At 32.6% G+C, this 14223-nt stretch overlaps 2 protein-coding genes across 2 annotated transcripts; both read left to right on the plus strand.

Moving 5' to 3' along the window:
* The first annotated feature begins 3017 nt into the window (after window positions 1-3017).
* LOC133189297 (actinia tenebrosa protease inhibitors-like) lies at window positions 3018-4423 on the plus strand. Its single transcript, XM_061324695.1, has 3 exons — window positions 3018-3195; window positions 3590-3677; window positions 4297-4423. Exons 1-3 carry the CDS (start codon window positions 3018-3020, stop codon window positions 4421-4423), a joined length of 393 nt encoding a protein of 130 aa, XP_061180679.1.
* A 4965-nt stretch (window positions 4424-9388) lies between these two features.
* LOC133189361 (galactoside alpha-(1,2)-fucosyltransferase 1-like) lies at window positions 9389-12161 on the plus strand. Its single transcript, XM_061324748.1, has 2 exons — window positions 9389-9469; window positions 10675-12161. The coding sequence occupies exon 2, from the start codon at window positions 10984-10986 to the stop codon at window positions 12052-12054; it is 1071 nt and encodes a 356-aa protein (XP_061180732.1). The 5' UTR covers window positions 9389-9469; window positions 10675-10983; the 3' UTR covers window positions 12055-12161.
* Window positions 12162-14223: the final 2062 nt, after the last annotated feature.

The following is a 14223-nucleotide window of genomic DNA, read 5'->3' on the forward strand; positions in this document are numbered from 1 at the left end:
CCCCTTATCATCGAAGCAAAACGAAATGCAAATTGCATCTATTACTTATCAAAGTACACTGACATATATATTATTATGAAATTCAGCTAAATATTTGCAAGCATGTAGAATAAAAGGTGGAAAACCCAGTGGGACAAATTGTCAGACAAACAGCTAGACAATCAGCAGATAGGGTGAAACCTATAGTCCCTTCCGGTAGGGGACTAAAAATGATAATTTTAGAATCATGCGCTTAGAAAATATTTAATTAAAAAAATATATCAGCGTTATTGAATACTGGATGCCCGTGCTCCGTCCCCTTTAATTTATATATAGTAAACTAAAAAAAAAACTAGCTACTTTATGATTGTGCCCTCTCAATAATAACGTCTGATAACCTTTTTCCCGCATAACTTCCTTGTCAAGGAATTTTTGGTTGGTAGTCCCCCACCCCCTCCATGAAAATGTTTGGTTGCCCCCCCCCCCCCATCCCCCAACTGAAATTGCTTCCTAGGGGCCTGCATTCAGTTTACTAAACTGTTACAGGAAGGTGACTAAATGTCAGAAGTCTGTCATTCAGTCATATTTCCAGATCTTTATGTCAACATTATGTTCACTGACCAGTGCATGCAGTTTCATAACATGGGAACAAATAAAAGGAAGTGAAGTGAGTGTATTACACATGTGCATATGAAGCAGTGTTGTGAAAAATGGACTTTCTCATATACTCCAATAAAACAACAAGAAAGTCTTTAATCAGCAACATTTTTTTCCTCATTTAGATAAAAAAAAATGATAAAATAAAATTCGATCTAGTATCTCATGAGGATGAGGGAAATAAAAAAACTCAGTGACATCTATATTTCCCTTTTCAGATTAATTATACGTATAGATCCTAATATAAAACTGGGATCTATTTCCCTTTTAACTTTTTTTTAAAGTAGTCTGAAAAACTCGAATATTTTATGCTTAAGAATGCATTGCATTAATGAAATATCGATCTCCTTTTCTGTGTATATAGTCGTTTGTTCTAGATCTGCTATACGCGGATCCATGTATGTAACAACTTCTTTTTGAGAAGAGAAAAGGGTAATTCTTATGTATATTCAGTATGCATGTAGTAAAAAAAAAAAAAAAAAAAAAAAAAAAATCACCTTACATACCAGACTAGACCCCTGCCCCATACTTTACCCCTTTACCCACTGGACGTACCCCCCCCCCCCGTGATCCCTAATCCAATCCCTTCCATTTATATTGTGCAGTCATTCTGTTGACACCTGTAAAGAATGAATACGCCGAATATGATGCCAATATTTTTAACGTCTAAAGGTGTGTAATACTTAGAAAATTACACTGCAAGCTATAAAGAATTTCTTAACCGTCTTTTCGTATAAAAAGTTTCCAGTTAAATGAAGCATAAATTGTACATGAACATTTGGATTAATTTTGTTATATGAGCACACGTGTTCATTGGTAAGTGACATATGGGCGGTTTAAACAGGACTGCCTTGCTAACGCTGACAATTAAAATTCATTTTTTCCCCAAATTTGTCTGATTTCAATGATTTATAAAATATATCTTTCATAAATTATATTGTTTTTAATTTGTTTCTTACTACAGAAATAAGTTGTGTTCATTCATATTGTATATTAAATATATTTTTAAGATGAAAACTAGTATGTTCATATATGCATATGTATATATATACATATCTTGATGGGCTTGTGAAAATTAAATAGAAGATGTACGAAATTATTAAAAAAAAAGAGAGAGAGAGAGAGATGAGATTCAAATCAAAAGATGAGAGATTTTCACCTGTCATTTCCAACGTGATAAAACATTATATCGCCGGATTCAATGATTCGTTATATCATTTATCTCGACACAAGTGCATACGACTCTTTGTCAACAGAAGTACCTGTACACTGCTGGAGATGAAGTATTCTGTACTCTTTATCATGAAGGTATGTTTTATTTTAATCTTTAGAGTCGGTATTTCAGTTAAATGTTGTCCTTATTTTTGACCGATTTATCTTTGGACTTGGCTGAAATATATATCATATTTAGGACAGTTATCATGTAAAGATTTCATGTAATGACACATGTTTAAAAGTCAAGTGTACATCATTACAATAAACATATACTTAAAGTTTTAATGACCCTCTTTAAATAGGCACACCCAAACTTTTTTTGTGAAATAAGCACACACACACACACACACACACACCCTCACACACACACACACACACAAAGAAACAACCTGTAAATTCATTTTTTTTTTGTGATCTTTTTAAAGGTCTGCTGCTAGAATTTTTTTAAATCTAAAATGTGGAAATTATGACTTTAAAAATAAAAATCGGTTCAGAGGAAGGGGTAAACCTCCCGGACCCCTTCCCCCGCCATCCCCTTTCCGGAAACCTGGGGAAGGCCCTGCAATAATGGTTCAGACGAAGGGGTACCCCTCCCAGACCCTCCCCGCATTCCCTTTCCAGAAACCTGGGACTGCCCTGCAATAATAAAATATAATTCTAGGAAATGAGAAAATTATAGTAAAAATATATAAATAAATGAATAAAAGAAAACCATAAAAAAAAAAAAAAAACCATTTAAAACAAACATACAAACAAATATACAAAAAAACAATAACTTGCTATATTAAGTTTCTTCTATTGCAGGTTTTTCTCTTCTTTTATTTTTGTGTTTTGGTGAGATCGGCAATATGTGAGTAAATACATAATATGTAGTAACAAACATGAATATCAGCACCCCATCAATTTCAGTGTGTTCGTGAACCATAAAATCCACAATACCCCCCACCCCCACCCCCAACCCAATTCTTTCAGTACGCATGTTAGTAAAAATATAAAATCCGCAATCCTACCCCAACCCTTTTTCATCGCATTCATAAAATATAAACTCCTCAGTGTTCATTTCATGACATATTCTCCTGTGTATTTTGGGAGGTTAGAATGCATGGAGGGTGTAATTTAGATATCGTAAAAAAGATGAAGTACAGATTTTGAAACTTCCTAAACATATGTTTGCAGCGTCGGTGTGTCATCTTCCAAAGGATGTGGGTATGTGTGACGGGTTATGTCCTCGCTGGTTCTACAACTCCCACACGCACAGGTGTGAGGAGTTTTACTATGGCTGCTGTGGTGGAAACGCAAACAACTTTAGAACGGAACAGGAATGTTTGAACTCATGCAATAACGGTATAATGGCAGTCTGAATTCTGATATGATTAAAAACAAATCAACTTGAAATCACGGACAACATTGATCAAATCCAGTTTTAGAAATTTACTGTTTGTGTCATTTTCATCAATGGGGAATTGGTACTAAATTAAAACAAAATTCTTAATTAAGAAATGAGGTATCATTATTCGTATGTGATTTGATCGCATGACCAACCCGTATTTACATAAAAGTATAAAAATTGTACCTTATTTCTGAAGTAATTGACTTGACGATGATTAAAAGGTATTTTTAATTTTTTTTTTTTTTATTTAAAACCATAGTTATATTGATTGACCGTTAAGGTGTGCATGCAAAGTTTTGAGTGTCAAATATCCTTTGCTTTTGTGTTATCATTTCCTGTTTATATCAGGTTGCCCGAATGGTCAATCGAACATATTTTGTAAAGCACCTGCCTGTCAAGTAACGTCATGTCCAAATTATCCCCGTGCCTCTTGCAAGTAAGTACTTTTTTATATAATTACATGAATAAGATATGGTTATGTTACTACAAAGGAAACCTTTTAACAATACAAAAATTAATGCAATACTGTTAAAATATGACGATATTTTCGCAATTCGTATTAATTCGGCCGGTACTTCTAGGGTTCTCCATTCTCGTGTTCACTGTGTGAGTAGATTATGGAAATAGCTTTAGACTGAATGTGTGGATCGTTAGTGAAAAGAAAGAAAAGAAAACAAACAAGCAAACAAACAAACAAAAAAAAAAAAAAAAAAAAAAAAAAAAAAAAAAAAAAAAAACCCACGCATTTTGAGAGGAAAAATGTATACATAGCCAGTAAGAGAAATCGAATGCTGATGTATTTCATTTATTATAGTATGATGTATGTACAACTAAATATCGCAATAAATTTTAATAGGTTAATATATGATATTTTTTGTGAAATTAATCTAGCAATTAATCCCCTCATGTCACAGGCATTTGAACGTATTGCCCACTAATCCATTGTTAAAACCTTGCAAAACACTAGTGCAAAAACTATTAATTTAAAGGGTGAAAAATACAAACTAAAGTTGAAATATATATATTACTCAGTCGTATACAAATTTATCTTCCAGGGAGGTGTGTAACGGTTGTGTGGCCATTTTCACGTCGAATGGGGAAGATGTCACAAGCACGTGTCAGTCACTGGGATACAGAGCTTTAGATGGTTCTTTGATTCTTTGTAATAAAATAAAGCTATAACAGACAAATTTGAAATGAAAATAATATATTGCCTTCTCCTTGGCCAGGGAGAAAGGTAGATGTAGAAAGATTTAGAAAGTAGGGGCAAGCTGGTGTACGTACTTGTGCAGGACCCCCCCCCCCCCTCCCCCGCAATGCCAACAGTTTGTTGGAAGACCTGGTATCAAAAAGCCGTACATAAATATGTTGTTTATGAAGATCTCCAGCATCCTTTTAATATCAACTTTAGACCACTTGTTTGTAGAATCAGAGTGAATTTTCACAAATTTTTTTTTTATGACAACTTGAGATACGAAAATTTCCAAATTCCATTTTTTTTTAAGAAGAATTTGTCTATGATATATATCAAAATGCCTAGTTTTTCATTTATCTCGGGGAATGGTTGCGTGAAGTGTACAAAAGTCGACGTTTTAATTTTACTGACTGAAAAAAGAATACGATTTTAAATTTCCTAAAATTTCGTCTGAACTGAGTTTCTCCTGTAAAGAAAAATTACGTGTCTCAAAATATAGCACAGTTAAATAATTTGTTTGTAAATTTCTTTCTTTAATAACAATAAAGAATCTTAAAGCCTATTATCGATGTTGTAATTTACCTCAGTGGGAAGATTGTACATGTTTTAATACAAGTAGTTTCACCTTGTGTGTAGGGGTTTAAAATCGATCCAAAGTAACGATTTCAGTTGACACCGTTTCAAAATGGCGACGTACGCAAACGTATCGGACGAACGAGTATTATTTAGTCTAAAGGTGTTTATGTTATATGGTAAGTGAGTTTTGTAGGATGTTATTGATAAATAATAGACATTATTGGATTACATTTTTCGTTTTATGCTTATGTTTGTTTTTTATTTAAGTTTACCTCATTAGGTTACGTGTTCAGCGCGATATTTGATTTTGCAATCGGTTACATGGACCTGTAACACTTTACAGTATAGGCATAATAGTAATACACAGATGTATGATAACACGAACTGATAACAAAAACTGTGGCCACGTTTAACATTATCTTTCAATATCATCTGTCATTTTTACGCTAACCTCTGTCTTAACTGTTCATTTTCCTAAATTAGAGAGATTGTTCACTGTTATGTTCAGTTTGACTCCCTTTCCCTATTTAAAATGCAAATCTTGGATACGCCATTGACCCAGTATAATAATGTACAATAATTTACATCAGCTTACATGTAGCATAACATTGTATGATATTTCAGCACATTCAGTGGTTTAAAAAGGGGGGGGGGGGCAACAGGACATGGGTTGAGGCTATTCTCTTTAGAGAAGTGGACAGGCTTTCGCCTACATCCACTTCTCTTCTCAAGCCTTCATATTCTGATTCTGGAAAACGTGTAAATCTCGAACTGGTGACGGTATACACTTCAACTGACATTTCGTCTAAAATACGTCTGAATGTACGTAATAGATGTGTTATATTATCAATTTTAACATAAATACACACAATTGTCACAAGAAAACTGACCTTTAAGTATTGTTAATCCATTTTCACATGTTCTCCATCCCAGATTTAAATTATGTGCAAGTAACTCTTGAAGTATTCTAAAATCTCTAATTCGGATAAAAATGGAAACTATTTTTACAAAATAATAATGAAACTAGAGAAATCTTCTACTCTGTTTAAACTAACGAGACAGTATTTCCTCAAGTTTTGTTCAAATTCTTTTGATCTTTGTTTTAAATCCTATTTCATTTCTCGGGAAAGGTAGAGTTAATATCGCTTAAAAATAAAAAAATATTTTTTAGTACTGTCAGTGAGGAAGTAATGAAGTATTTTTTAAGCTCAAATTTATATTTAAATTGTATTAAAATAGTAAAAATAAGTATAGGTAATAATATTAATTTTGAATAATATGCTAAATCAAAAGTGAATTGTCAAAAACTTTTCTTGAACATTAAAATACGTCTTCGCCAATTTTTCCAAATTATCCGACTTAAAATTTTCAATTTTTTTTAATAAGCTGTGATACATAAACATTAGTTTAAATTTGGGATGGAGAACTTGTGAAAATGGATTAACAATACTTAAAGGTCAGTTTTCTTGTGACAATTGTGTGTATTTATGTTAAAATTGTTAATATAACACGTCTATTACGTACATTCAGACGTATTTTAGACGGAATATCAGTTGAAGTGTAGACCGTCACCGGTTCGAGATTTACACGTTTTCCAGAATCAAAACATGAAGGCTTGCAAAGAGAAGTGGATGTAGGCGAAAGCCTGTCCACTTCTCTAAAGAGAATAGGGTTTAGGCATGTTATGGCTCCCATTGGTTTCATGTCAAATCCAGGTGGGGTCTTGGGGGCAAAGCCCCCAGAAGCGCCCATGTTTTAGGTTTCTTTAAGAACAGTTTTTTGAGTTATTTTAGCTTTATTTAAAAATGTATTAATAGCATTACAAGATTTATTTATTCATTTTTCAAAGGTAAATTTGGGTCAGAAAAGGGAGGAGGGTCAAAATCTACTGCTACAATTCTATTGAACACAGATATTTACAATTATTTACATAACTTCTGTATTTATCCCAGATTTTTGTTTTAAAATACAGATTACAGATGTGCTATTATCAGATCCAGTACAATCAGTACATTTAGCTACATAGCTAAAATTACCTACCGTAGCTTTATTTACCTACCGCAGGTAGCTTTATTTAGCTATTTCAAGGCAACTTTTCACAATTTTGCTTTTTATTTTAAAAAGACAAAAAGTCGCAAGAAAATGTCTACTAATATTTATTCTAGGTATCATTTAAAAAGCAATCTAAAGCAGAGATAATTTTAACATTGCTGCGTTTGATCACTTTTAAGGAAAATATGTATTCCCATTGTTTGAGTATCTGTACACACCTTGTGCGCAATGAGGCGTGGATAAGTATGATAACTTCACATTGTGCTCATGTTAACCAAAACTGGTTTTCTTTGTTATTACACTCAAGAAGTAACTGTTAGGTCACAAATTAACTGTACAGTTGTATATAGCCCCAAAACTTTTAGAACTTTGATTGCAATTGCGCAAAACAAGACACATCTCCAAGAGTGATTTTTTCATGAATTGTTTTCAGATGAGTTCAAAGTTGAAAATTATCACTGCATCAAAGTGCAATTTTCTGCACTTTCTGGGAAAAATTCTTATTTAAGAAATAAGTTTGATTTAGTAGCTAAATAAAGCTACTTCAGGTAGGTAAATAAAGCCATGTACGTAATTCAAGCTACGTAGCTAAATCTAGTGATTGTACCAGACCTGATTATCATCTAAAAGATATCAAATGTCATTAATGTATAATGTATGAAATGATGAAAAGCTCAGATTACAGAGAGAAACCATTTATTAATAAATCAACGAAAATTACAGAATAGGGAAAACAGCTCTGCAGGGTTGTCTCTAAGACCCAGGGGCCGGGGAATTTCCCTGCATTTAATGATGTAATCCCCCGGTTATTTCAGTGTTCCTCCTAAACTCCCCAGTAAGGGAGGAACCCCAGTTCCCCTTCTACTTTTTAAATGTCCCCTTCTATTTCAATTCTTAGGGACAACCCTGGCTCTGCATGAAATAGCTATAAGACTTGTATTATAATACTAATTGTCTGTGTCTGCTCAGAGACATAAATTTATTTCAGTCTTTGGTCTTCTCACAAACATGTAATATAACACAGATTTCCAATCAAAGGCATTTCATAATACCAGCCAGCTTGATAATTATTCTAAACAAATTTAATCCTTAAAAGCTTTTAAATCAATAAATTCTGTGATACAATTGATTTAGATAATAGGGTTGAAGCAAAGGGTTGTGTTTAAATGTCCAGCATTGAACTGACTTTGGAACATAAATATGATCTTGTTGAAATCAGGTGAGCTACAAATTTTTTTAACCATCCGTGTTCATTTATTTATAACATACTATTTGATACTATTTTCAGCTGCCCATTAAAATTGCCTACATCGAGATATTTTTATATTTAAAAAATACACTATAAATTTTTTTGTAATCTTACATTACATGTTATTACTTATTAGTATAAAATGTTTAAAGTTCATTCAATACAGCTGAGCAGAACATGTAATTACAATTTTGTGCAATTTTATTAATTTAAAAAACATGTTAAATACAACATCTGGTTTGGGTTCACCACATATTGTCATGAAAAAGAAGATTTTTAAATTATCTGAATCAGATCATTTATTCAAAACTGTTATCAAAAACATGAAAAAGCAGCAGTGGGGTGTGAAATCTTAGGCTCTCCATGGAATAAGTCCGTTCAGAACTGTTTCAGACCCTGCAATCCCCCCTCCCCCCCCCCCCCCCCCCCACTAGGGAATTTTTTTTTCTCAAAGTTGATTTACAAATTGATATTTTTATTTTGACCTAATTCATATAACCGAGGTGGAAAGCAGATCAATATGGTTCCTCTGACAGTTTTATAAAATTGATCAAACAAATTGATAATTTTTTTTTTAGATCATTTGAATTTTTTTTTTTTTTTTTTTTGAATTTAGAGAAATGGTGTGAATATTACTAAGTTAGTTATAGGTTGAAAAGACTGCTAAAGATATCAAGTAACATATGCATCCTTATTTTTTTATTTTCTGTTTTTGATGCCACTGAATGTATAAACTATTACACTTTGTAGGAAAAATCAATATCACATCATAGACTATTCTTTTTTGGTTTTGGCATGGACAGAAGACTTTTCCTGATTAGAATGCATATTCAGCGTAGATTTCTGTTTTTTTGTTTTTGAATTTATTTCCTTATGATGTTACTGATAATGCTTAATTTGAGTCGAGAAGAACGCTTTTTTGATATGATAGACCAAACTTAACCAACTATTGAACAGGATGTAGATAAATATTTTATAAGTTTATTGATCATCTTGAAGCAATCGATGTTTTCTCTTTTTGTTTGAAATTTATTTACCGTATATGTATAAAGTTATATTTCTGTATTTCCTTGCAGAGTTTCGACATCCTAGGAGATAAAAATGATAAAGACCTCTGAAGGATTTATAAGGATTTAAAAAAAAAAAAACAGATAAAGTAAGCATGTTTTTATTTGTTTTCATTATAAGCTAACAAGATTCACATTATTGCAAAGCAAAGACTGTAGATCTGTGATATGATGATGTCTGACTGTTCATATGTTTGCTTCGACACTTTTCATGGAGTTTTTGCTTCTTTGCACAGGTAACAGCAAAGTTATTTAAAAAATAACAGATTCAGATTTAAAATAACAGATTCAGATTTATAAAATGTGTGTAATTCTGTCATTGGAGTTGACCTTGATCGTTGACCCTTACAGTTATAGATCAGAATCATAAATATTTTCTTTGTTAAAGATGATCTACATTTATTCTTATCATCAACAGTTTTGCTTATCACACAAACTAGGTATTTTTTAATATTATACTTTCATGTAAATTAGTTGAATCTGATTCGTCGAGAAGCATTTGTTAAAAAACACTATGACCCGCTGAATAATGAAGCCACGCCCTCCAGCGTAGCACAGTCAACATTGCTAGAAGACGGGTGATATTCCAAAAAAAAATTGACGACGCAGAATTTATGCATGTTAGGTCCACTGTTATATGTATTTGTATAAAAACATTCAGTATGATATAATAAATATTGCATGTAGTTGAGTGTAACATTGAAATTTTTCACCCCTCGAAAACCATTGTCAACTTTTGGGTGCGCCTTGGTTGACAATGGTTTTCTTGGGGTGAAAATTTTCAATGTTACACTCAACTATATGCAATATTTATATAATATGATTGACAGAGATAACATTGACCCCTTACCTCTGACCTATAAAAGTGGTAAATGAGTATAAAGAAAATGTAATCATCAATCTTTCAATACCTTTATATGTAAACTAGAATAAGATTTGCTTAATATGCTTTTTTATCATGACTGCAGCCTCTAGAAGGATATTCAATGTTACTTATACCAATCTAGTAATTAAAATTAGATATTCTGAGAAGCAGTAGCTGATACAGAACATCTAAATTTATTTAGATTGTACTTTTAAGGCCTCAGTTTATTTGATAAACAATGTTAAGATTTCATCAAATTAGGTTATTAACCTGTGGAACATGTCAAACGCTGAATCAAAGTCATTTTGATAATATTTTAATTGTAATTTATAAAAAGATTACAAAAAAATATGTATGAACCTCAAAGAAAAATTTGCTAGATGTTATGAATGAACCTTCTTTCAATAAAATGTACATTGTTTTTTTCAGGAATCCTCAAATGAACTTAGAGAGTGTAATTACCAGCAAAGATGGAATAGCATCAACTTCTTTCAGATTTTAAAGCAGATTTTCATAGGATCATCTGCATAGAGTGGAATTAAAAATTGCAGTTCTCAGAAAAAAAGGGAATAACATTAACTTCTTCCAGATTTCAGTGCATATTTTCGTAGGAGTATCATGTCTTTCTGAAAGAAGAAGCTCATCATGGGAAAATCAGCTGATTGGCAGATATTCATGAATTAGAATGCACTGTTTTAAATCTTTAAGAATTACTTACACATTAAGGAAGTGAGCAAAATGAACAGATGCTGCTGGTCCTTAACTCCAGTATGGAAGAAATGTTGGACATTTTTCGTACCAGTTTGTGCTTTCACCATTATGGTATATATAGTCGGTTTTAATTATTTTACTTCCAAGAGGATGTATGATTTAAAGGAAAGAATCAGCAATGGAGATGTAAGTGAAAATTATAGATTTGAACCGCCAGATGCTATGAACATCACAACAGAACATACACCCACTCAACAACATCCTTTGTTCATCAATAATACAGAGAATACTGGGGCCTTCCGAAATTCACACATAATGATAAGTACTGGTGTAGGGCGTTTAGGAAATCGTATGTTTGAGTTCGCATCACTTTTAGGAATATCCAAACGTCATAATTATAAACCTATGATTTTGCGCAGAAATACGTTACTTCAGGTTTTTGATATTTCGCAGGTGACTGATTCCGAACCTTTGAACTTGAAAGGTGTCGGGGAAAAGGGGGCGGGGGTATATGACAAATCACTAGAAAATTTAAGTCATGACAAAAACTATTCGTTAGGGGGATTTTATCAAAGCTGGAAATACTTTGATTTCATGAAAGATGAAGTGAAGAAATCCTTCAAGTTCAAATCTGGATTATTAAACAAAGTTCGACAACTGCAGACTTCACTGAATATTGGTGACAAAATTACCGTTGGTGTTCATGTTCGTCGTGGTGACATGGGAAGCAAACGAGAACTGTCCCGAGGATACAATGTCGCCACAAAGGAATATTTTGACAAAGCATTCCAATATTTTCGGGGGAAATTTAAAAACTTAGTATTTCTTGTTGTGAGCGCTGAAATGTCTTGGTGCAAAAGCAATATGAAAGGTGACGACATTAAATTCGTAACAACAGGAAGTGCCGGGGGAGACATGGCTCTTCTTGCTCATTGTAATCATAGCATTGTGTCCACGGGTAGTTTTGGATGGTGGGGGGCTTACCTCGCAGGGGGAGAAGTTGTGTATTATCGAAATTTTCCATCCAGTGGCAGTTGGCTGTCAAAACAATATAACAGGACAGAGTATTACCCCTTGCATTGGGTTGGCATGGAGTGATTTCTGCTGATCATTATCACAAGGAGTTTTTATCCTTTATTTATGCTTTTGTATGTTTTCGAGTGGCTTTTAAGTTTTAATTATGTGGAAAGTATTTATATTTAAGGTATTGCTGCATATTTATTTACTTGTTATTTGTTTAAGAATTTTAATATTTTTCATGATACCTATATATATATATAATAGAGAAAAATCCCATAAGAACATGTAAATTTCATACAGTCCCATAAACTTTCTGATGAATACATTCCATATAGACCAGTGTTAATGATTGTATAAATTCACATATAAGAAATGAATGATATAAACATTCACTATTTATCATGAAGTATCTGTAAATTGTTATCCTGTTTTATCCTGTATTGATCTCGGTCGTAATATATTATGTATCTATGACTTTAAATGACATTCCACCAAAAAGTCTGACATTCTTATCATTTTTGGTAGATGTTAAATATGTGTTACATAAAACTTCTTGTCTCATACAAATCTCTAAGCATCAAACAGTGATATATAATTAAAATCCTTAAGGTGAACTGGTGGTAATGTTTGAAAAATAGGGGGATTTATAGAGTTTATGTGATCTAAGGCTGTGTTTCTTTTAAAGGATATTTTCAAAAGAAATGTACTTCATTATGAAAATACCCAGGTTTAACCACTTATTATGCTAGCCCGAACAAAAATTTACATGCCCAGAATTTTATCAAGTAATTTTATTCTTATTTGCCTTTTCATTTCAAGGAAATGATCCGAAATCCATTTCTATTGATCTATTGTCTCGCCATTTATATTGTTTTCAACCTGTACACATTTTGTGTCTCCTTTGCAAAAGAGTTCCTTAGACATGTTGGAAGTCACGTATTGTTTTAAACGTGTATACTTTTTGTGTCTCCTTTGCAAAAGAGTTCCTTGGAAATCACGGTAGAATAAACTATTGTTAAAATTTTATTTGGTGCTCCACTTTAAATGAAAAATCAGACTTTAAGTACATTTAATGTTATTTGTATTATTTAATTTGATAATACGGAGGCTTAGGCCTCCGAATTTACATGCCCTTCGGGCTTGTAAGTATGCAATTTCCACATGCCCGCTTCCAATTTTACCAGGTCCCGGGCTTCGGACTGCCGGAATTTGTCGAAGACTGCAAATGTCATAACCACCAGAGCTCTCAATTACCTATAATTGGGGCTATTCAAGGGCCCCATTTCCAATTCCAAAAAGGTATGGTTTTTCCCAATTCACAGTCAGGGGCTTAATGCAAACAAGTTATTGTCAAAAATAACTCAAATGAGTTATTTTTTTGTCCCAGTGAGTTACCTCTCTTTGCTATGACCTACATGTACTTTTTCCCAGCATTGGTAACTCAAACACGTTATCTTAAATTTCCAAAATAGTTTCAATGAATAACTTGTTTAAGTTATATTGTGTCATTCCTCCCTAACTTCACACCTTGTGCACCAAAGGTTTTTGCTCGTGCACCAAGACAAAAACAAATGTTTGATTAAATTTAAACCTTGCTCAATCCAGAAAAAGTCTTCAAAGTCTTGGGAAAATTGGGAAAAGTTTTTGATTTAATGATAAAAATTGGACATATAAACCATGTAAATAAAACCACAAAATAAGGATTAAAATGCTGTTTATCTCCACCTCCTCACCAATTCTCTATTCCATCTAGTATTACATAATGGAATCCAAAAATGCAATGCATATTGGCAGGAAATACAAAACTCCCAAGAAATCAATGTCAAAGTAGGATATAAAAATAACTTATTTTAGTTATTATTAAAAAAAACTTTTGTGTGTGTAATAGGAGTGAAACGGTTCACCGCGGTATCGATTCACCGCGGTATTTTTTCTCGGTTTGATACACGGTGCAAAATCTCTAATTTTCGGTTCGGTTCATTTTTCGGTCAGAATCGTTATTCAGTCGGATTTGGCATAAGGTAAAACACGTTACTCAGTATAAATAAGTATAGAAAACGTAAATTTTTGCTGACTGATAGCTTGTAAAATAATTTTTGACAGTCAAATAATTTTAATCAATTTCTTCTAGTCAATTTGCAAATAAAATTCGTAAAATATGTGACTAGATTTAGAAAAAGAAAGCATAAAACAACGTTGAATTTGTTTCCTTCTATCAAAATGTATCGTATCGAAAATAACCGAACC

Source organism: Saccostrea echinata, unplaced genomic scaffold (genome assembly GCF_033153115.1).
Source record: "Saccostrea echinata isolate AGI-Se365-2 ecotype Australia unplaced genomic scaffold, CSIRO_AGI_Sech_v1 ptg000017l, whole genome shotgun sequence".
Lineage (NCBI taxonomy): Eukaryota > Metazoa > Mollusca > Bivalvia > Ostreida > Ostreidae > Saccostrea > Saccostrea echinata.